Source organism: Monodon monoceros, unplaced genomic scaffold (genome assembly GCF_005190385.1).
Source record: "Monodon monoceros isolate NGI ecotype Baffin Bay Population unplaced genomic scaffold, NGI_Narwhal_1 Super_Scaffold_20, whole genome shotgun sequence".
Taxonomy (NCBI): Eukaryota; Metazoa; Chordata; class Mammalia; order Artiodactyla; family Monodontidae; genus Monodon; species Monodon monoceros.
In genome coordinates, this window is record NW_021703777.1 from 13,010,666 (window position 1) to 13,033,920 (window position 23,255).

Below are 23,255 nucleotides of genomic sequence, written 5' to 3' on the forward strand. Positions count from 1 at the left end.
GCCCCAGCACTGGTGCTCTACTCAACTCAAGCTTTAGAGTCTCAAAGCCCTGCTGGCGGTCCTTATTCCATTGAAGGGGTTCCCTTTCTCCTCCCTTTAGAGCCTCATATAGGGGTTTGCCCTAAGGCCATAATTTGGAATTCAGATACGACAGAACGCAGCCATGCCAAGAAAGCCTTGGAGTTGCCTCTTTGTGGTTGGAGATAGTAATGCACTAATTGCTGTTTTCCTATCTACGGCCAGGGCCCGTGCCCCTGGGGTCAAAACAAATCCTAAATATTGAACCCATTGTTGTGAGATCTGAGCCTTGGAAGTAGAGGCTTTATATCTCCTTTTAGCCAGAAAATTTAGGACCCTAAAGTATTTTGATCTGAATCTTGTGTGGTCTCACTAATTATCAATAAATCATCAACATACTGTAGCAGAGTTCCGTTCTCAAGGCTCAGTTCCCTCAGTTCCCTTGCTAATGCACTTCCAAAAAGATGGGTGCTGTCCTGAAAACCCTGCGGAAGCACTGTCCATGCATATTGTGTAGCCTCCAAGGTGTCAGGGTCCCTCCATTCAAATGCAAAAAGGTATTGAGAGCCTGGATATAGGGGAATACAGAAAAATGCATCTCTGAGGGTCAAAACAGAGAACTACTGGGTGCTCCCTGGCACTTGGGCGAGGACGTGTGTGGGTTTCGCACCAGTGGGTGAATAGGGATGACTGTCTCATTCACTGCTCATAAGGCTTGCACAAACCGATACTCCCCATCAGGCTTCTGAATGTAGAGGATCGGGGTGGTGCAAGGGGATTGGCAGGGCTTAATGAGTCAGTGTTTTAGGAATTTGCTGAGCAGCGGTTGGATTCCCCTTAGGGCCTCAGGCTTTAAAGGATATTGTCTCTTCCAGGGGTATTTTCCCCAGGCCTTAACCTTGTTTTTATTGGGGGAACACGTTTTGCCCTTCCTAGCACTGAGGTATCCCAAACTGCAGGATCTACTTGTTCTCTAATTTCTTGAGGGATGTCTTGGGGAATATTCTGATGCCCAACAGGTGGGTCATCTGGGGCTACTAAGAGAGGCGTTCTCTGTTTCAATTCTTTACCTCCTTGGACTTCACCCGGTCCTAAGAAGATACTAGCTCATAACTTATTTAGCAAATCTCTCCTAAGGAGAGGGACAGGGCGTTCTGGCATATACAAAAAGGAGTAATAATAAGGGGCCTGATTCTGCAGGCAAGGGGAGACGTAAATCTCCTTACCTTTGGCTGTCCATCAACTCCTGTCACAGCACAGTCCCGGTTGGAGAGGGGGCCAGCTGGCCAAGTCAGAGCAGAGCAGGCGGCTCCAGTGTCTATCAGAAATTCAGTTCTCTTACCTCCAACATTGAGGGTGCCCCAAGGCTCCACTGGAGTAATGAGGATGGATCGAGTGGAATCTGAAGCCCAACAGGCGATCGGGCCCCATCAGTCAGTGTAGGGGAATCTCTCATCCGAGAGATTGTCAAGGAACTGGGGCCAGTTGGGGCTGCGCCTTGGGCATCCCACAGGAGGGCGCTCAGGACATACCCCCTTCCAGCGGCCCTCCTTCTGACAAAAGGTTCGGGCTGGTTCGGGCTCAGGCGGCTTCTTGGTGGTCTGTCCGGGCTTCTTGGCCCTCCAGGGTGCCCTCAAGATGGTGGGTGAATCCAAGCAGCCAAAAACTGTTTTCTTTATTAGTCTCTTATCCTTATTGGCCTCTGTTAAGTCCAGGTCGTTATCGACCTTGAAGGCCTCCTCTACCAACGTTGACAACGGAGTCTGGGGCCCAACCTCAAGCTTTTGTGATTTTCTCCTGATATCAGGAGTGGCCTGGGTGATAAAATGCATGGCCAATTGTGCCCTCCCTTCTGTGGGCTCAGGGTCTGTATTGGTGTAGTTCCTGAATGCCTCTGTCACCCGGCTCAGGAAGACTGCTGGGTTTTCATCTTTTCCCTGCGTAACCTCTCAGACCTTATCATCATTTACAGGCTTCACTATACACCTTTTCATTCCTTCTGATAGACAAGTAATATAATGTCTCATCCTAGCCTGGCCTACATATTTTCACAGTCCCAGCGTGGGTCATGTTCTGGGATAGCATCCCCACCCACCTGATAAATTTGCTGGTGTGGATTGGCAGCCAGTAGGTCATCTGGGTGTTCCCTGGCCTTTCTCAGTATGTGCTCCTTGTCATCCAGGGTGCAACAGTGGGCCAGAATAACCATGATGTCCTGCCAGGTTAAGAGATCACTAAAAGGCACGGAAACTCACACAATCTGTTATCAAAAGCAGCATTCCAGGACAACTTTGTTCTCTTATGCGAGAGAGAAACCGAATCCAGTCTTGCATCAGCCTACTTGTAATAAAATCCATTTACCTAATTAAATTTAATCCAACCCTAGAAAATCCTGACCACATACAAAATTCTTTTCTCAATGTTCCTCCTCCACACACCTTCTACAACTTTCTGTAGCCATACTTTGTCCCTTATTCTTTTCCCACTCAGAAACAGCCAGCTCTAGGACAAAATCACCCTTTTTCTCTTAACAAAATGTATTTCCGTTCCTCATACGTTCTTTTTTGAAAACACACGTCCTACTTTCCTTAAGCAACCATGAACTGTCTTTTACATTAGCGTTCCGTAAACTGGTAGAGAACATCTCAAGGCAGCATCAAACGGTTTTAGTTTCTCTCTCACAAGAAGACAAAAGTAGGTAAATTTTGACCTGTTTAGCAATTAAGGTTCCAACATTTTACCTTATTTGACATGGCCTGGATATTCAATTAATTCCTATCATTTGACTTAATTTAGCTTCAAATTACCAAAATTTGGAGAGACTGGTTTAGATGAATGTTTCCAAAACATAATTATTCCTATAGAGTTTACCAAAATGTTCTTATCCCAGTTACATTTACTTAAAAATGTAATCATATCAGATTTTTTTCCCTGTTGACAGATCTTATAACAGAAACAATATGCACTTATTGACTTCCAGGAACCCTAGGTACAATGAAAGTATTGTACTTTATGTTGATGACCCTAAAGACAGGTCCGTATTAATTAAATCCACAAGTTTAAGCTAGACAAGTTAATTTCTATACAACCAGAGATCTCATAGTTTTCCCGCTTGAATTTATTTATTTATTTAAAAATCTTTTTTAAATTAATTAATTTATTTTTGGCTGCGTTGGGTCTTCATTACTGTGCGCGGGCTTTCTCTAGTTGTGGTGAGCAGGGTCTACTCTTTGTTGCGGTGCACGGGCTTCTCATTGCGGTGGCTTCTCTTGTTGTGGAGCACAGGCTCTAGGCGCACGGGCTTCAGTAGCTGTGGCACACGGGCTCAGTAGTTACGGCTTGCAGGCTCTAGAGCTCAGGTTCAGTAGTTGTGGCACGTGGGCTCAGTAGTTGTGGCACACGGGCTCTAGAGTGCAGGCTCAGTAGTTGTGGTGCACAGGCTTAGTTGCTCCACAGCATGTGGGATCTTCCCAGACCAGGGCTCAAACCCGTGTCCCTTGCATTGGCAGGCGTATTCTTAACCACTGAGCCACCAGGGAAGCCCTCCCCCCACCCACCCTCGCTTGAATTTAAAATGGTCCTCTTGTTTTGTTTTTTCCTCAGTCTGGGGACTGCAGATGAATCAGGTAGTTCCTGAGAGCCCAGGCAGAATAGTGACATTGCAAAGGTGGAGGAGAGAGATGCAAGCCCCTCCAGCTCAGGCAGAATAGTTATATTGCAAGAGCAGAGGCAGGAAGAATGCAAGCTCCTGCCTTTTCTTTTTGTTCTTTAAAATCCCACTAAGTAACCCAAGGCTGGAGTCTCAGGCAATGCGGGCTGTATTTGTATTTCAAGGCTGAAGTGCTCCACCATGACCAAAATGTCAGCAGAGGCTTGCACGAGCAGTGGGACAGACGGAACTACAACACAAACAAAGACGCTAATCACAAAACTTAAAGACACACGCAAGAAATTTTCAGGATAAAGGGAATGGGAGTGCAGGTGCGAGGACCAAGGGAGAGGTAAAGGGAGGCGGGACAGAAAAGACTGAAAAAGTGAAAGAGACAGAAAGAGAGAGATTGCCTTTTCAACCCCTCCCCTACAGGTGTCTACTCAGGCACCAACCTGCGTGCTTCCAGAAAGGGCCAGTGAAGGATAAGGCACCCTGTCCACTGCCCACCGGGGTGATCAAGCCCAGAAACCAGCCAGTTGTACGTTGTCTGTGGGTCCCCAAGCAACAGGTGGGACCCTCACCCACGGGTACACCAGCATACAGAAATCTGCTGTTTCAGCCCGTTCCCAACGGGACTTCTCTTGGTGGCAGGAAAATAAAGGTGAGAATACTGGGATGATCGGCCTTCCAGCTACTACGTGACATGAGGTTTGAACCTCTATCGCTCTCATGAATCTCTCAGGAAGAGCCCACTGGACCAAGGTCTGCACCATGTGAGGCAAGCCTCTCCCGCCTCTGCTTGTCACCTGTCAAGGTGAGCCGCTGCCGGCCAGAGGAAGCAGATCTCACAAGCTGAGAGGAGTGATGCTGTAGCTGCCCGATGTCCACTCTCTCGGAAGGACAAGACAGAAGTAAGAGAGGACAGAGAGAGGAAAGAACAGAGAAGTAGAGAGATTTCAGGAGAGGGAAAGGGACAAAGGGGAAAGGGAAAATGGTGAGGGGAAAAGGACAAAGGGGAGAGGGGAAGTGTTGCCTGAATGAGGGTACTGAGGCCCCGCAGGGGCTAGGAAGGTGGACTTAACGAAAAGGGGTGATGCTGAAACAAGAGGTTCAGGCCACTGCTTGTCACCCACAGGGAAGCTGCGTTCGGTGGTCCCGGAGGTGCCCGGATCCTCTCCCCAGAATGGGACAAGTGTCCCATGTTGGGCGCCACAAAGTATGTTACTGACCAGGGTTCTTGGCTTCCTCAATCAATAGAAATTGATCAGAGGCCAGATAAGAAATTCAGGCAAGGCTTTACTGGGGCCCCTGCTGCAGCAGCTGGGAGTGACAACAAACAACAGGTTCCCTTGCTTGCTCTCCCCGGGGAGGAGTAGCTTAGGTGTTTTGCCCACCCCTTAGGTCGTGTTGTGTGCAGGGGGCGTGCACAGTACCCTGTTTTGCTCCAGGCTCTTCGAAAGTGGCAGTTGGGTTTTTTGGCCTCTTTGTGTCTTTTGTCCAGAATTTATCCTAACTGTGCATGCATGCAGTTATTTTTACTCCCATATAGTTTCCTTGTATTTTGTAGCTCGAGAAGAGGTGTGTCCAGGTGCAAGCACTGCAGCAAAGGGTCCTGGGTCCCAGCCTGTCTCACCTAGAAGAAATTCATTTAGGTTCTGTGGAGATTTTAATTTGGCTTTTTTAAAACTCTTTTTCACATATTGAAAGATACGTTATTATTTCGAGGCCTTTTTCTGTAGGGAAAGCTATAAATCTTCATAGAAATAATGGTTTCAGATTAAAATATTTGAAGAAAAATTTCCTTATGATCAAGTTTAGAGTTTTCTCTTAATGCTGAAATGACTTTTATTATGATCAATCTTTTTATCTTATTGTAACTTATTCACCTAATAGTTATGCGAAGACATAAAAATCATCAAGTTTACAAACTGAATTAGACCCACACTGGGCTGAATCAGACTTGCTTGAAAAGAAATTTTCAGAGATACAAACGTTCATAATATACTCTGTAAAAGCACCCACTTATTTTACATGTGCTCTATAGTCAAATATTTTGGTCTCAAAATCTAGCTCTGCCTATACGAGCCAGCTGTATGACTGTAAGTTATATTAACTCTGTACTTTCATTTCCTTATCTGAAAATAATAGTACCTAACTCCTGTGGTTGCTATCAGGATGAAATACATATAAAGGATTCAAAAGAGTATCTAGCTACTAGAATTTAATAAGTAAGAGTTATTGTTCATAATTTTAATTTGTTCCAAATATATTTGTTATGTGTATATACCAATGTATATAACAATGTTATGTGTATTAATATATACAAAAAATGTTACTCTTAATTTTCAGTTTATTAGAAAAGTAAAATGTTTTCAGCGGAAATTTGAAAAGCACAAAAAGCAAATAGAAGTAAAATATAATTACACCAAGTTTCACTACCCAGAGGCAACCACTGATAGCATTTATATCTAGACCTTTCCTATAATTTTTAAAACATAAGACTAAATGTCTAAAGTAATAATATTTAAGTCAAAAATGGATGAATTTTGCTATTTATATATCAAAAACTACAGTTATTTTGTTAAAGCTTTTAATTCTGAGACAAAGCAGACATCGAACTTTGGCTAAAGAATAGTTTAAAGATATATTGTTGTATGAAATAATCAGATTATGAAGATAGTTAAAGATTCCAGTTTCATATCTCATAGATTTTAAAAAATGTCTTGTTTACTTTCTACATTAGTTAATCTTCTCACAGCTGGCAGAAAATGGCTTTGAGTAATTTCCTAGAATTAGTTTTATGAAGTTAAATGCCAATAACTATGTGCATATTACATACTGGCAGAATTTGATGTGATGTATAATCCATTTTCAGTGGAATTAAGTATAATTTTGGTTTATGTTATTGATCCATATTTATTCCTTCATATCATTCCTTATTTTAAAAATAATTCTATGTGGGTTTCCCTGGTGGCGCAGTGGTTGAGGGTCCGCCTGCCGATGCAGGGTACGTGGGTTCGTGCCCCGGTCCGGGAAGATCCCACATGCCGCGGAGCGGCTGGGCCCGTGAGCCATGGCCGCTGGGCCTGCGCGTCCGGAGCCTGTGCTCCGCAACGGGAGAGGCCACAGGAGTGAGAGGCCCGAGTACCGCAAAAAAAAAAAAAAAAAATTCTATGCTTTAATCAGATTTTTGATGAATTGATTCATCATTCTTTGTACAGCAGCCCTTACATTTTGGCTAGGAATGACATGCTTTAATGCATTCCACTATGACTACACATGTGGACACCTTCCAATGAAAATATTAGTTTCTTTGCTTTTCCCAGAGTATGTAAATGGATTTTAAAAATACTTAGTAGAGGTACTATTTTTTGGGTGGAGAGATTTTACTGTAAATAAAGATTGCTATGATTAGATTTCATCAAGGATCTTTCCAATCCAAAATACCACTTGCTTAAATGACCTTATTTGTACACTAGTCTTGTTAATAATTATGTCCTCATAGCTCCACCATTGATGGGAGAGACACATGGAAAAGCATGAGAAATTCTAAACCCAGACAATGTGAAAAACTACCTAATGGATCAGTAAAGATTACAACAGTGGGTTTGGGACAAAACCATACTTAAAGAAATTTAAACACCAATTAAATTAAAATTAATTTGGGGCTAATATAAGTTTATATTATTATGATGAATTTAGTCAATTCATGTAGTTTTAAAAAAACAAGTACGTGTTGCTTTATTCTCATTATAGATATATTAAATATTCTATAAAAATCTGAAATTTAGAAAATTATAAAGGAAAAAAGTAACAGCCTCATAATCCCATCTCCCAAAAATGACCACTCTATATACTTTATTATATATACATAGACAAGATCTTGATTTAAGAAGTATTTTATTTGTGATAAATAATTGCAATTTTTACTAGCTCTTTTAGTTAGAAAATTGACAATATAGAAAGAAAATATTTATTTCCAGATTTTAAGTGACAGTGAGTCATCACACAACATTTTAATAATGGGAATACTTCTAAAAAACTGAAAATGCTTACTATAAAGTCATCCATTAAAAAAACCCAAAAAGCAAAATCTAATATTTTCCCCCAAATGAGTTTGCTTTTAAAATCACTTATATGAACAGAATATGGGACATGGTAAATGCTCAATAAGTAAGCATGCATAGCATTTTAATGATTTATCCAGGGTGGTGATGATAAAAAGAATCACCAGCAACGTTACCAGTCAGAATCCTGAGAGGGAACAGAGGGTACCCTCAAAGGTATTTAATTGAAAATGACTTAACAAAGGGACACTGTATAGAGGTGTAGGCACAGTATATTCTCCAAAAATGACCTAATACCTTTTATAAGTAAAATCTTTCTAAGTGAGCACTCTCACAGTGTGCATTCTAAACCTTCTTTCTTCACATTTTCCTTAACTCATTTAGTACAAATGTGCAAGATGTTATATATGGAAAGCTGACAATTTTCAAATTTATCTCTTTTTGGTTTCTTAACACACTTCTTCTTAACTTTTTACGTGAAGGTAAATTGGAAATAGGAAAATGAATAAGGTTTCTTTCCAGCCTGTCTTGCCTCCCAGGCCAGGGAGATTGATTTCTTGGTAGTACCAACTAATAGGGAAGTTATGCTCCAGGCCCATTTCTTACTTTCTTGACTTTCTTCAAATAACATTTTTCTTCAGCTTTTTCAATGATTGACCTACATGTTTTGTTTCTATCTCATCTCCAAAATCATATATTGGTCTATCCTTTCAAACTCCCCCAGACTCCTGAAAGAAATGATTTTATCTGAGCAAAACATCAGACTGGCTAAACCTGGATCTTATCATGAGGAACATTCCTCCCCTTCTGCAATCTCAAACTTGGAGCTCCTAAGGACTTTTTTCAGGGTCTTTACTATCTACCCTTCTTATTGATACCCCTCACTTACCAATTGGATTTTTTTGCTTACTGGAAATTGCCAGTGAAATGCATATTCATTTTAATACTTGCCACTCTTTCTTCAGTATCAGTCAGTTATTAATGCCATCCCTCAAACCCAGACTTGAAACTTGAAAGCTAGTTTTAACAAGTTTAAACTTCTTTTTAACTTCTTCCTCAAGCACACATTTACTCAGTTACCGAAGCTTCATGGATCTGTTCTTAGACTCTTTCTCATCCATTTATTTCTTTCCACTCTCTGGGCCTGTTTTAGCTCTGGCCCTTCTCCCACGAGTCGGTAGTAAGCTTTAGAATGACAGTATGCCTTTCTCCCTAGGTTACCAAATGTTTCTTTAGGTATTAAAATAGTTAATACTTCCTCTCCATTCCAGATATTAAACGTTAAATACTCACAACTATGAGTGGTTTATTTATCTTTCAGGATTAGGACTTAAAAGATAAATTGACTTAGAGTAATGTAGGAACTCCTTAAAGATTGGCACTTTATAGTTTATTGGGTGCAACTGTAAAAGCTCCTCACAGCCATGCCATCCTATAATTTAAAGTTTCTGTTATTTTTGAAGTACTGCAAGAGGATTCTGAGTCATACATTGGATAATAAAATGTTGGAGCAAACAGTTATACATGGAGGCAAATACTGTTTAGGTAGAATATTCTTAAAAACTCTTCCTGCTAAATTAGTTAATCTTTTGATCTACTTTTCTTCTCTAATTTAGCTTTTTGTGCACTTGTTTTGATAAAGTGATGCTAATATGGTTTTCTTTGTGGTGAGTGCCTCATTGCTTAGGACATAGTGTTAATAAGGTTAAGGACATTGGTCTGATTTCCCAATGGTTCAGTTATCTTCCTGCAAGTCTGTAGTCACAGACTGACCTTCAAACCATGGTCAACCATTTCATAAATATTAGTCACGAGGGAGACAGAGTAGGGGAGTCAGAATGGCTCAGTGTCAATTCATTCTAAAGCAAGTTAAGGCAGATGCCCTACCAAAAGTGGTTTAGGAGTTTTGTCTTCTCTTGTTTAGAAGTAACTCAGCATTTATTTAATTTCTATAATTTGCTACAGATTGCACCTCTATGGCCCTCAACAATGTTAGTTGCTATAGCTTTCCACCTTCTTTCTCTCGTCTTTAAGCTGGATGGCTTACTGAATTTACTGAGATGCAGTGTGTTGAGATGAAAAGGGCATGGTTTTTGGAGTCAGACCCTCGGCTCTACTTCTATCACTATTTAGTTGTGTGCCCTTGGTTAAATTTCTTAATCTCCAACTTTCTGATTCTTCCTTGGAAAAAAATACCTACTTTATATGGTTGTAAGAATAAAATAATATACATAAGTCAAGAAATAGTACCTGCATAATAAATGCTAAAGTTCTCTATTTGTCTTTTGTGATACATAAATAAATCTAATTGGTTAGGAAAGTTTCATACGGCTACCTTTTTTTTTTTTTAACATCTTTATTGGAGTATAATTGCTTTACAATGGTGCATTAGTTTCTGCTGTATAACAAAGTGAACCAGCTATACATATACATATAACCCCATACCTCCTCCCTCTTGTGTCTCCCTCCCGCCCTCCCTATCCCACCCCTCTAGGTGGACACAAAGCACCGAGCTGATCTCCCTGTGCTATGCGGCTGCTTCCCACTAGCTATCTATTTTGCATTTGAGGCTACAATTTATTTAACGCCTACTTAGTGCCAAGCGTGCTTTATATATATATTATCTCTACTCCTCATGATAACCTCAAAAGGTAATTTACAGTTATTTCTTTTAAGATGAGGAAACTGAGATAAGTTGCTGCTATCTGGGATGCATGGTTTTCACTGAAGCACAGGACACAGTAAACTGGGGATATAGGGATATTTCTAGGGAAGTGGTTTTTAAGCATTATAGTTGAATGATGACCTGGAGGGGCTGTTTGTTAAAAAGGCAGACTCTTGGGGCCCATCTGCAAGGATCCTGGGTCTGGAGCCCAGGAAATTGCAGTTTTAACAAGCTGCCTGTGCCATTTTGATACAGTTGGTTCTTTGGAGGGCACTTAAACCTATGCATCATTCTTGAATTTGGTTCATTTCCCTTACACCCCCCGCTTTAAACTGTGGTCGGAGGAAGAGGAGAATTCAGAGGCAGGCTATGGTCTTTAGGCTAATACTAAATTGCATAGGTAAATAACACTCTCAACTCTTCATTACCTAAAGATGTTTACCCTCTAGTGATACCTCTATACACTGCCTGCAGTTCTTGATGTCTTGTCAACCTGGATTCATTCAGGCTCTAACTGTATTAGCATCAAATAGATGAGGAGAAGCAGAGATGGGTACAGGGTAATTCCAGTCATTGCCCTGTGGAACTGTTACAAGATGCAATCTTTTGCAACTTCAATTTTCTTGACTGTAAATGGGATGACACTTGTCTTATAAAGTTATTGTAAGGATTACTACACTGTCTAGCACATGGCAGGTATTATAAATGGCAGGTATTATTATTTATTTAATTATTTATTTATTTTTGTGAGCTATCAAACATGATGACATATATTAAAGCACTCTATACCAGCTCACACTCGGAAACCCTTCCCTCCAACATAATCTTTTAGAGAATGTGAAGAAAACTGTGGACTAACTATAGCCATCCTGTGAAAATATAATAATGTCAGTCAACAAAGATCATTTTAAATGTCTCAGGTTTGGTTCAAGATGGCAGAGTAGAAGGACGTGCTCTCACTCCCTCTTGCAAAAGCACCGGAATCACAACTAACTGCTGAACAGTCATCAACTGGAAGACACTGGAACTCACCAAAAAAGATATCCCACATGAAAAGACAAAGGAGAAGCCACAGTGATTCGGTAGGAGGGGCACAATCACAATAAAATCAAACCCCATAACTGCTGGGTGGGTGACTCACAAACTGGAGAACACTTAGACCACAGAAGTCCACCCACTGGAGTGAAGGTTCTGAGTCCCACGTCAGGCTTCCCAACCTGGGAGTCCAGCAATGGGAGAAGGAATCCCTAGAGAATCAGACTTTGAATGCTAGTGGGATTTGATTGCAGGACTTCAACAGTACTGGGGGAAACAGAGACTCCACTCTTGGAGGGCACACACAAAGTAGTGTGCACATCGGGACCCGGACGAAGGAGCAGTGACCCCATAGGAGACTGAACCAGATCTACCCGCTAGTGTTGGAGGGTCTCCTGAAGATGTGGGGTGTGGCTGTGGCTCACCATGGGGACAAGGGCACTGGCAGCATAAGTTCTGGGAAGTACTCCTTGGCGTAAGCCCTCCCAGAGTCCACCATTAGCCACACAAAAGAGCCTGGGTAGGCTCCAGTGTTGGGTCGCCTCAGGCCAAACAACCAACAGGGAGGGAACCCAGCCCCACCCATCAGCAGACAAGTGGATTAAAGTTTTACTGAGCTCTGCCCACCAGAGCAACACCCAGCTCTACCCACCGCCAGTCCCTCTCGTCAGGAAACTTGCATAAGCCTCTTAGATAGCCTCATCCACCAGAGGGCAGACAGCAGAAGCAACAAAACTACAATCCTGCAGCCTGTGGAACCAAAAACACATTCACAGAAAGATAGACAAGATGAAAAGGGAGAGGGTTATGTACTAGATGAAGGAACACGATAAAACCCCAGAAAAAACAACTAAATGAAGTGGAGATAGGCAACCTTCCAGAAAAAGAATTCAGAATAATGAGAGTGAAGATGATCCAGGGCCTCGGAAAAAGAATGGAGGCAAAGATCGAGAAGATGCAAGAAATGTTTAACAAGACCTAGAAGAATTAAAGAACACACAAACAGAGATGAACAATACAATAACTGAAATGAAAACTACACTAGAAGGAATCAATAGCAGAATAACTGAGGCAGAAGAACGGATAAGTGACCTGGAAGACAGAATGGTGAAATTCATTGCTGCAGAATAGAGTAAAGAAAAAAGAATGAAAATAAATGAAAACAGCCTAAGAGACCTCTGGGACAACATTAAACGCAACAATATTCGCATTATAGGGTTCCCAGAAGGAGAAGAGAGAGAGAAAGGACCAGAGAAAATATTTGAAGAGATTATAGTTGAAAACTTCTCAAACATGGGAAAGGAAATAGCCACCCAAGTCCAGGAAGTGCAGAGAGTCCAATACAGGATAAATCCAAGGAGAAACATGCCAAGACACAGAGTAATCAAACTGACAAAAATTAAAGAGAAAGAAAAGTTATTGAAAGCAGCAAGGGAAAAATGACAAAAAACATACAAGGGAACTCCCATAAGGTTAACACCTGATTTCTCAACAGAAACTCTACAAGTCAGAAGGGAGTGGTATGATATATTTAAAGTGATGAAAGGGAAGAACCTACAACCAAGATTACTCTACCCAGCAAGGTTCTCATTCAGATTCTATGGAGAATTCAAAAGCTTTACAGACAAGCAAAAGCTAAGAGAATTCAGCACCATGAAACCAGCTCTACAACAAATGCTAAAGGAACTTCTCTAAGTGGGAAACACAAGAGAAGAAAAGGAACTACAAAAACAAACCCAAAACAATTAAGTAAATGGTAATAGGAACATACATATCCATAATTACCTTAAACATGAATGGATTAAATGCTCCAACCAAAAGACAGAGGCTTGCTGAATGGATACACAACAAAGACGCATATATATGCTGTCTACAAGAGACCCACTTAAGAACTAGGGACACATACAGACTGAAAGTGAGGGGATGGAAAAAAATATTCCATGCATATGGAAATCAAAAGTAAGCTGGAGTAGCAATACTCATATCAGATAAAATAGACTTTAAAATAAAGAATGTTAGAAGAGAAAAGGAAGGACACTACATGATGATCAAGGGATCAATCCAAGAAGAAGATATAACAATTATAAATATATATGCACCCAACATAGGAGCACCTCAATACATAAGGCAACTGCTAACAGCTATAAAAGAGGAAATCGACAGTAATCCAGTAATAATAGGGGACTTTAGCACCTCACTGACACCAATGGACAGATCATCCAAACAGAAAATTAATAAGGAAACACAACCTTTAAATGACACAATAGACCAAATAGATTTAATTGATATTTATAGGAAATTCCATCCAAAAACAGCAGATTACACTTTCTTCTCAAGTGCACATGGAACATTCTCCTGGATAGATCACATCTTGGGTCACAAACCAAGCCTCAGTAAATCTAAGAAAATTGAAATCATATCAAGCATCTTTTGTGACCACAATGCTATGAGATTAGAAATCAATTACAGGGAAAAAACAGTAAAAAACACAAACACGTGGGGGCTAAACAATACATTACTAAATAACCAGGAGATCACTGAAGAAATCTAAGAGGAAATCAAAAAATACCTAGAGAAAAATGACAATGAAGGCACGACGATCCAAAACCTATGGGATGTAGCAAAAGCAGTTCTAAGAGGGAAGCTTATAGCCATACAAGCCTACCTCAAGAAACAAGAAATATCTCAAATAAACAATCTAACCTTACACCTAAAAGAACTAGAGAAAGAAGAACAAACAAAACCCAAAGTTAGCAGAAGGAAAGAAATCATAAAGATCAGGTCAGAAATAAATGAAATAGAAACAAAGAAAACAATAGCAAAGATGAATTAAACTAAAAGCTGGTTCTTTGAGAACATAAACAAAATTGATAAACCATTAACCAGACTCCTCAAGAAAAAGAAGGAGAGGACTCAAATCAATAAAATTAGATATGAAAAAGGAGAAGTTACAACAGACACCTCAGAATATAAAGCATCCTAAGAGACTGCTACAAGAAACTCTATGCCAATAAAACGGACAACCTGGAAGAAATGGATAAATTCTTAGAAAGGTACAACCTTCCAAGACTGAACAAGGAAGAAATAGAAAACATGAACAGACCAATCAGAAGTAATGAAATTGAAACTATGAATTAAAATCTTCCAACAAAAGTCCAGGACCAGGTGGCTTCACAGGTGAATTCTATCAAACATTTAGAGAAGAGCTAACACCCATCTTTCTCAAACTCTTCCAAAAAATTGCGGAGGAAGGAACACTCCCAAACTCATTCTAGGAGGCCACCATCACCCTGATACCAAAACCAGACAAAAATACTACAAAAAAAAGAAAATTACAGACCAATATCACTGATGAGAATAGATGCAAAAATCCTCAACAAAATACTAGCAAACAGAATCCAACAACACATTAAAAGGATCATACACCATGATCAAGTGGGATTTATCCCAGGGATGCAAGGATTCTTCAATATACGCAAATCAATCAATGTGATACACCATATTAACAAATTGAAGAATAAACACCATATGATCATCTCAGTAGATGCAGAAAAAGCTGTTGAGAAAATTCAACACCCATTTATGATAAAAACTCTCCAGAAAGTGGGCATAGAGGGAACGTACCTCAACATAATAAAGGCCATATACGACAAACCCATAGCAAACATCATTCTCAATGGTGAAAAACTGAAAGCATTTCCTCTAAGATCAGGAACAAGACAAGTTTGCCCACTCTCACCACTATTATTCAACATAGTTTTGGAAGTCCTAGCCACGGCAATCACAGAAGAAAAAGAAATAAAAGGAATACAAATTGGAAAAGAAGAAGTAAAACTGTCACTGTTTGCAGGTGACAAGATACTATACATAGAGAATCCTAAATTGCCACCAGAAAACTACTAGAGCAAATCAATGAACTTGGTAATGTTGCAGGAAAAAAAATTAATGCCACAGAAATCTCTTGCATTCCTATACACTAATGATGAAAAATCTGAAAGAGAAATTAAGGAAACACTCCCATGTACCATTGCAATGAAAAAGAATAAAATACCTAGGAATAAACCTACCTGGGGAGACAAAAGACCTGTATGCAGAAAACTATAAGACACTGATGAAATAAATTAAAGATGATACCAACAGATGGAGAGATGTACCATGTTCTTGGATTGGAAGAATCAATATTGTGAAAATGACTATACTACCCAAAGTAATCTTCAGATTCAATGCAATCCCTATTAAATTACCAATGGCATTTTTTTTTTTTTTACAGAATTAGAACAAAAAATCTTAACATTTGTGTGGAGACACAAAAGACCCTGAAGAGCCTCAGTGGTCTTGAGGGGAAAAAAATGGAGCTGGAGGAATCAGACTCCCTGACTTCAGACTATACTACAAAGCTATATTAATCAAGACAATATGGTACTGGCACAAAAACAGAAACACAGATCAATGGAACAAGATAGAAAGCCCAGAGATAATCCCACGCCCCTATGGTCAACTAATCTATGACAAAGGAGGCAGGGATATACAATGGAGAAAAGTCAGTCTCTTCAATAAGTGGTGCTGGGAAAATTGGACAGCTACATATAAAAGAATGAAATTAGAACACTCCCTAACACCATACACAAAAATAAACTCAAAATGGATTTGAGACCTAAATATAAGACCGGACACTATAAAACTGTTCGAGGAAAACATAGGAAGAACACTCTTTGACATAAATCACAGCAAGATCTTTTTTGATTCACCTCCTAGAGTAATGGAAATAAAAATAAACAAATGGGACCTAATGAAACTTCAAAGCTTTTGCACAGCAAAGGAAACAATAAACAAGTCGAAAAGACAACCCTCAGAATGGGAGAAAATATTTGCAAACGAATCAATGGACAAAGGATTAATCTCCAAAATATATAAACAGCTCATGCAGCTCAATATTAAAGAAACAAACAACTCAATCCAAAAATGCGCAGAAGACCTAAATAGACATTTCTCCAGAGAAGACATACAGATGGCCAAGAAGCACATGAAAAGCTGCTCAACATCATTAATCATTGGAGAAATGCAAATCAAAACTACAATGAGGTATCACTTCACACCAGTTAGAATGGGCATCATCAGAAAATCTACAACCAACAAATGTTGGAGAGGGTGTGGAGAAAAGGGAACCCTCTTGCATTGTTGGTGGGAATGTAAATTGATACAGCCACTATGGAGAACAGTATGGAGGTTCCTTAAAAAACTAAAAATAGAATTACCATATGACCCAGCAGTCCCACTACTGGGCATATACCCAGAGAAAACCATAATTCAAAAAGACACATGCACCCCAATGTTCATTGCAGCACTATTTACAATAGCCAGGACATGGAAGCAACCTAAATGCCCATCGACAGACCAATGGATAAAGAAGGTGTGGTACATATATACAGTGGAGTATTAGTCAGCCATAAAAAGGAACGAAATTGGGTCATTTGTAGAGACGTGGATGGACCTAGCGACTGTGATACAGAGTGAAGTAAGTCAGAAAGAGAAAAGCAAATATCATATATTAACGCATGTATGTGGAACCTAGAAAAATGGTATAGATGAACCGGTTTGCATGGCAGAAATTGAGACACAGATGCAGAGAACAAACGTACGGACACGGGGGAAAGTGGTGGGTGTCGAGGGGTGGTCGTGTGATGAATTGGGAGATTGGGATTGAGATATATACACTAATATGTATAAAATGGATAACTAATAAGAGCCCACTGTATAAAAAAATCAATAAAATAAAATTCAAAATTTCAAAAAAAGACAGCAATGGTTACTGCACGTAAAATAAAATAATGTCTCCTTACCCACGTTAAAAAACAGGCAAAATTAATTTTAATTATATGTTTAACCAAATATAAAAAATTTTGTCATTTCAACATGTAATCAATGTAAAATTATTAACGACATTTTACATTATATTTTTCATTATAAGTCTTCAAAATCTACTTCAACTATAGCTCAATTTGGGCACTACATTTTCAGTGGTAAAGTGAAATCTAGTCCTTCCCAAACAATAAAGTTTGTGTTTAATGGAAGCATGTTATCCTACTTCAGGTTTTAAATTTAAATTAAACTTACATAAAACAAAAAATTCAGTGCTTCAGCCGCAGTAGACACATTTCAAATGCTCAATAGCCACACGTGACTAGTGGCTACGGGTTTGGACAGAGCATAGTTTTGGGTCTTCTCTAGAATTTTGTTTGCACTTCTAGGAGACTCATGGACCCCATGAGCCTTGCTTTACATGTCCCTTGGTTAAGAATTGTCCTTTTCACATTTTATAAGCCAATTCACTGTTTAAAAGAAGCCTACAAGTTACTTTCTGTATGTTCACTGAACATTATTCAAATTTGCTCATGAATAAATTCCTTGGGCTAAATCAAGCAACTTTACAGAAACTGCGAAGTTAACTATTGATCTGGATTTAGAAAAATAAGCTGAGGCTATAATGGTTGAACCACTTTTGGTCGCTGCTGTTTATCACGGTCTTCTGGTTTGATAAGAAGATTTAACTTCTAGATATTAAAGTTACTGATTTTCCCTTTCTGACAAGTAAACTTTAAGCGTCTTCACTTTTCAGGGCACAGAAAGCTCACCCAAAAAACCAGGCAGTGGCTGCTGAACTTGCATAGATAGGAATTTATCCAAAGCCCTCTCCTATTTTAGCCAAAGCAACTGCTCGCCAATTCAAAGTTTCTTTAGAGAGAAACGCATCCACTATAAAACAGGCAGGGGGAGCGGACTTTTGCCAGGTACTGCTCAAAACCCCCTAAGACTACTGCCACCGAAAGTCTGTAGTGCAATTGTTTTACCGCAGCGGCTTCAGCTCGCCGCAGCAAGCCCGCTCGCTAGGCTCCGCAGCACCCTTCCCCCAGCGCCTCTCACCCCTGCTCGGCCCGGGGGCGTGGCCGGGGAGGAGGGGGCGTGCCTTGGCTCGGGGGCGGGGCCTGTGGGGTTGGGGAGCCAGGAGGCGGAAGTTCCCGGAGGCCGGGGGGACGGCGTACACACCACGAGTCACTTGTCAGCGCTCGTCTGAGGCGGAGGCATCGCCGCGCCGGACCCGAGGTGAGTGGCCGCCCGCCGGCGATGCGCGTCTCGGATCCCCGATAGGGAGGAGGGAAAGAAGGGGTCGCCGTACGCAGAGCGCGTGGAGGGAAGCCCAGCTAGTGGAGAGGAGGGGGCGCGCCTCGCGCCGGGTGGCTGCTCAGGTGTTTGTCGGACGCCGATCAGCGGAGGTGGGAGAGCGGCGTGGGAAGAGGAGCGCCCGGGAAAGGGCAGCGCGGGAGCGGGCCCCAGGCCAGAGGACGGGCACTGGAGCTCGGGCGGATTGGGACGAGAGCGGCGGCGTCGCCGGGCACGCACCTAGGCGTCCCGAGACACTCGCGTCCTGCGCGAGTCTCCCGGGGGTGCGGGGAGGAAGCGGGTCTAAACGGGAACGGCGTGCTGATTTTTTATTTGCTCTCACGCTACTGAGAAGCATTTATTTCCCCCCGAATATTTAGGATTGTGTAACCTGTTAGGGGACAACTTCCGTGCGTCCAGAAATAAAGCTTGTTTAAAAAACAAATCTGTCATGAACGCCAGATTTATTAGTGCTCGCGTACTTGGTGGGGCTTTTTTTAAAAGACTGTGGTCCCGTTCGTTTGACAGTAAGTGGAAAAAGGAAGGGCGTATGGACAGGGCAGTCCTTGGAAAGAAAATTCGTGGCTGCGCTGGGCAGGGTAGGTCTCGGGTGTGATCGCCAGAGCCTCTCCCAAGTCTGCCTTCCTGACCACGGGGACGTTGGAAGCCGCCTGCCTAGGGAGCAGCCGGCTTGGGAACCTTATTTGGCAAACAGGGCTAGGCGTGAACCTCTCTGCTGGAAAACTGTCTCGTCGGCTACTTTCACCCGGTGCCTGTTGGCTTTAGTTCTTCCATTCTACCATCACAGTCGCTCAATCTGGGGAAGAAGAGGATCTCAAGATACAGCTTTAATTTCAGACCCTTCTCGGAGAAATTCATCATGAGTTCTTTCCCTTCTCCCACCCACCGAAGAAGCTGGGCTAGGAGTGTGGGAAATGCCAGGCTTCCTGCCTAAGTACTAGAGCGAAGACATTGTTTGGACTTTCCCCTAAAAGACAATCCAGCACGGTACAGAAGTGCCAACATTTTCTACGTGCTTGAAAGCAGAAAGGCTGCTCAATATTTCCTGCCTGCTTGGTATTTAAGGAAGAGTTTGGGCACTAATATTACCAGACCTGGAAAAGGCCAATAGTATTAACAGTTGCTTTGGTTTCAGAATATTTTAAGGCACGTGAAGCTAGCAAAGGGAGAGTACTGGAAGGGAAACGACACTAGAAATGAACTGATGCTGGTTCTGTAGTGTGGCTGTGACCTTGCCAGTGCTAGAGATTTTAATAACAAATGGGAGACATCAGGAAGGGAACTCACAAGTAAAGGAAGCTGCAGGTACATAGGTTGACATATGAATTAAACACATTTTCTTGTAGGGAACATTGGGATTAGAGGAAGTGGAACCTAACTTTCAAATTCTTCTCTTGACAAAAAGTTAAAGATTAAAAAAGAAGGGGGGGTAGGCTGCGTGTGAAATATCTGTTGGCTTTACACACTTTTGATTTATATTGTGTGCCATTATCCAGTCTTTCTCTACAAGTTCTCTGAAACTTTTATTACAATGAGAAAGCAATTAGACTATGTGGCTCCTTACTATTTGTTTTTCACATATATCAAATAGCTTGATCTCTGGTTTGGCCTTTTCATCTTTTTAGTGTTTGTTGCATCAGTATTGACGTAATGTATTATTGGCTAGTAGTTCAGTGAACTACTATGCCAGTGGAAAAGCCCATTTTGTTTCTGGGCAGATGCAGGGCAGATTTTTACTGATTTTTCTTTAAGAACTGGACTTATATGAAAGTTTTGCCTCATTTTCCCCATATGAGAAGATGGAATCTGCTTGCTTTTAATATACCCAGTGATTCTCATATCTACATCTGCCACTGTTAATTTGGTGTGATGGAACAGAAATTTTCAATGGGTTAAAAAAATGGAATAATATTTTAAGACAGATAATAGGTGATGATCTGGCTGAATAGCACAGATTTTCCAAGGAAGTGTGTCTGAAACAGCTTTTTTTAAAAAAATGTGGTTTTAAAATTATTACACATCTGTTACATTATTTTTAAAGAGGGAAATAATAGGTGTCTTAGTATTACATTTTAGAAGACCTCCATTCCTCCCAGTTTCTCCCACTCACACATAACACCATAACAACCAACACCAAACTCCAAGTCACACTATTTTTTCTTTAGTTTTTTTTTGTTATATAGAAGTACTACCATGAGAGTCATTATGAGCGCACTTCCAGCAAAACACAGAAGAAAGAAAGCACTGAAGCGCTGGTTCTTTTCTAAAGCTCTAATTCTTTCATGCATTAAGATTCACCTTTTATTCCTACCATGTGTAGTCAGACTTATACACTGTGTGGTAAATGCTCACTCCACTTTGCCTGATGAGGTGTGTATATAAAACAAAAAGCAGGTTCTGATTGAAATATCATTGTGCTAGAGTATTGCCCATCATTGCCTGTCCGAAGAAAATGTAAATAATTTCTTTGCGTGGAAAATAACATGCCCCCAGAAGAGGAAATACAAGTTGTACTTTATAATTGGAGAGAATAGTTTTATGCATTAAAAAACAGCTTCTCGTTTTAAAGAATTTAGAGTTTGGAAAGCATGAATGAGAGTCTACCGATTTGTAGTTCTTTTCATATGTTAGGATAACTTAGAATTTAAGTAAGTGAACTTGAAGGACTCTTGCTAACTGCAGGCAGAAGGACAGGGAAAATCATTTTGAATTAAACCTGAAATAAAGTTTTGTTCTTTTTTTGTATAAAATGAAGTGTTGTAAAGTACTTTGAATTAAAGTTTGTATGCAAGAAGCCACAAATTGTAGTGTAGCAAGTTGTAAAACTGATCAAATGTCTAGAAATATACTCTGATATGGAATTTTTAGACTATGGAAATTGGCATGAGTTTAGAGAATATGTATTAGCTCATAGATTCCTTTTCTTTGACTGAAATGAGAACTTAATATGACTTATTTTGCGTATCCCCTCTTCCCCCCAAAACAAAATACTGAAGATCATTTAGTTGAAATATGAAATGGGTTTTAAAATAACCATTTTTGTTAACCATCTAATTTTCTTTCACAGTTTCTTTCATTTTTGGGCATTGGACTTTGAGCCGTTACAACCATGAGCAACTACAGTGTGTCCTTGGTTGGCCCAGCTCCTTGGGGTTTCCGGCTACAGGGTGGCAAGGATTTCAACATGCCTCTGACAATCTCTAGCGTAAGCAAACTTTACAGATTTTATTGTGGATGTTCATTCAATGCATAGTCCTAGAAACATCACGGCCGAGTTGTTGAATTCTCTGGATGACCTGCGCTCTACTTAATAGAATTGCTTATGGAATATGATCTCAGCAAACTTAGTTATGTATAGTAAAGGATGGGCTGGGGAGGGAATTTAGCAAGGATAATTGATTTCAATTAAGCTTATTTTCCCCCATCTTAATAATAAAATTGAAAGCATTTAACTGGGGGGACAGACTCCAAATCTTTGAGCTGTGGCTAATTTGGGGAGTTCTCTGGACCTTAGTTTCTTCATATGTAATAGAAGTTTACACTGTGGGATTTTCACGGTCCCTTTCAGCTCCAAAAGCTGTTTATTAGAAACTGTTGATCAATATTGAATAAAATGACTGTTTTTGGTGTTATTTCCTCAGCTCGCTCTCTGGAGAGGGGTTAGTCTACAGTAAAATGGCCAAAAGCTACTTACCTATGAAGAGAAAACGAAGGGCTTGGATGGCCAACTAGATAGTCAGCCTTTGAATGCTTAAGATTTGGCTGTTTACCTCATGGATTTAGTTTGAATGTATTCTGTGTATATATTTTAATGATATGTTTTCATGATGATAATGACACTGATGAAGGGAGTAATTATAGCTTTCATTTATTGAGGTTTGACTGGGTGTCAGGCATTGTTTCACTTTCATCTCCAGTAGGTAATTATTGCTATTAATCACTTGTATAACATTTCAGAGGGTTTTTTGTATATTCAAATAAATATGAATATCTATTCCCCTTTTACTTACATGGTAGCATCTTAATACACACTGTTCCACACATTGCTTTTTTTCTCAACAATTTACCTTAGAGAGCTTTCCCTGTTACTAGAGTTTTTTTCTTTTTCTTTTTTTTTTTTAATAACAGATGTATAGAATTCTTTTGTAGGGAAGTAAAATTTGTTTAAGTAATCCCCTATTGAAGGGCATTTATACTGCTGCAAGTATTGTTATTACAAGTAATGATTCAGTGGATATCATATATACATAATTATATATGTATAATTTTGATAGGTTATGCCAGTTTGCACTTTTGTGTAATACATAAAAAATCTATTCCCCCAACAGCATTACCAGCAAACTTTTGGGTTTTTGCCAAGTTCTTTACTTCATCTCAGTTAATTCTCACACCAACCTGTGAAGTAGTGGTTTTATTTTCATTGTAAAGAACTGTGCTGTGAGCTCCCATGGCTGGTGTGGAAGAACTGGCTTTCAAGCAGTTAATGCTCTGCTTCCTCCCCAATAAGCTTTATCATAAATTTAGGTAGATTGCTTCTCTAGTTAGATATTTAGAGAGTTATCTTTTGGTTTAATTATATATGTACTTATTATTTAATTATATATGTGTGTGTGTATATATATATATATATATATATATA

General features: G+C 40.2%; 1 protein-coding gene across 6 annotated transcripts in view; it reads left to right on the forward strand.

The window, feature by feature from the left end:
- Positions 1-18,443: 18,443 nt before the first annotated feature.
- PDLIM5 (PDZ and LIM domain 5) overlaps positions 18,444-23,255 on the forward strand; it is a 219,809-nt gene continuing 214,997 nt past the window's right edge. For all 6 annotated transcript variants that reach the window (XM_029234674.1, XM_029234670.1, XM_029234671.1 and 3 more), the window contains exons 1-2: positions 18,444-18,538; positions 21,684-21,821. In XM_029234674.1, the coding sequence (XP_029090507.1) occupies positions 21,726-21,821 (96 nt within the window). In that variant the 5' untranslated portion in view covers positions 18,444-18,538; positions 21,684-21,725. The remainder of the gene's footprint in view (positions 18,539-21,683; positions 21,822-23,255) is intronic.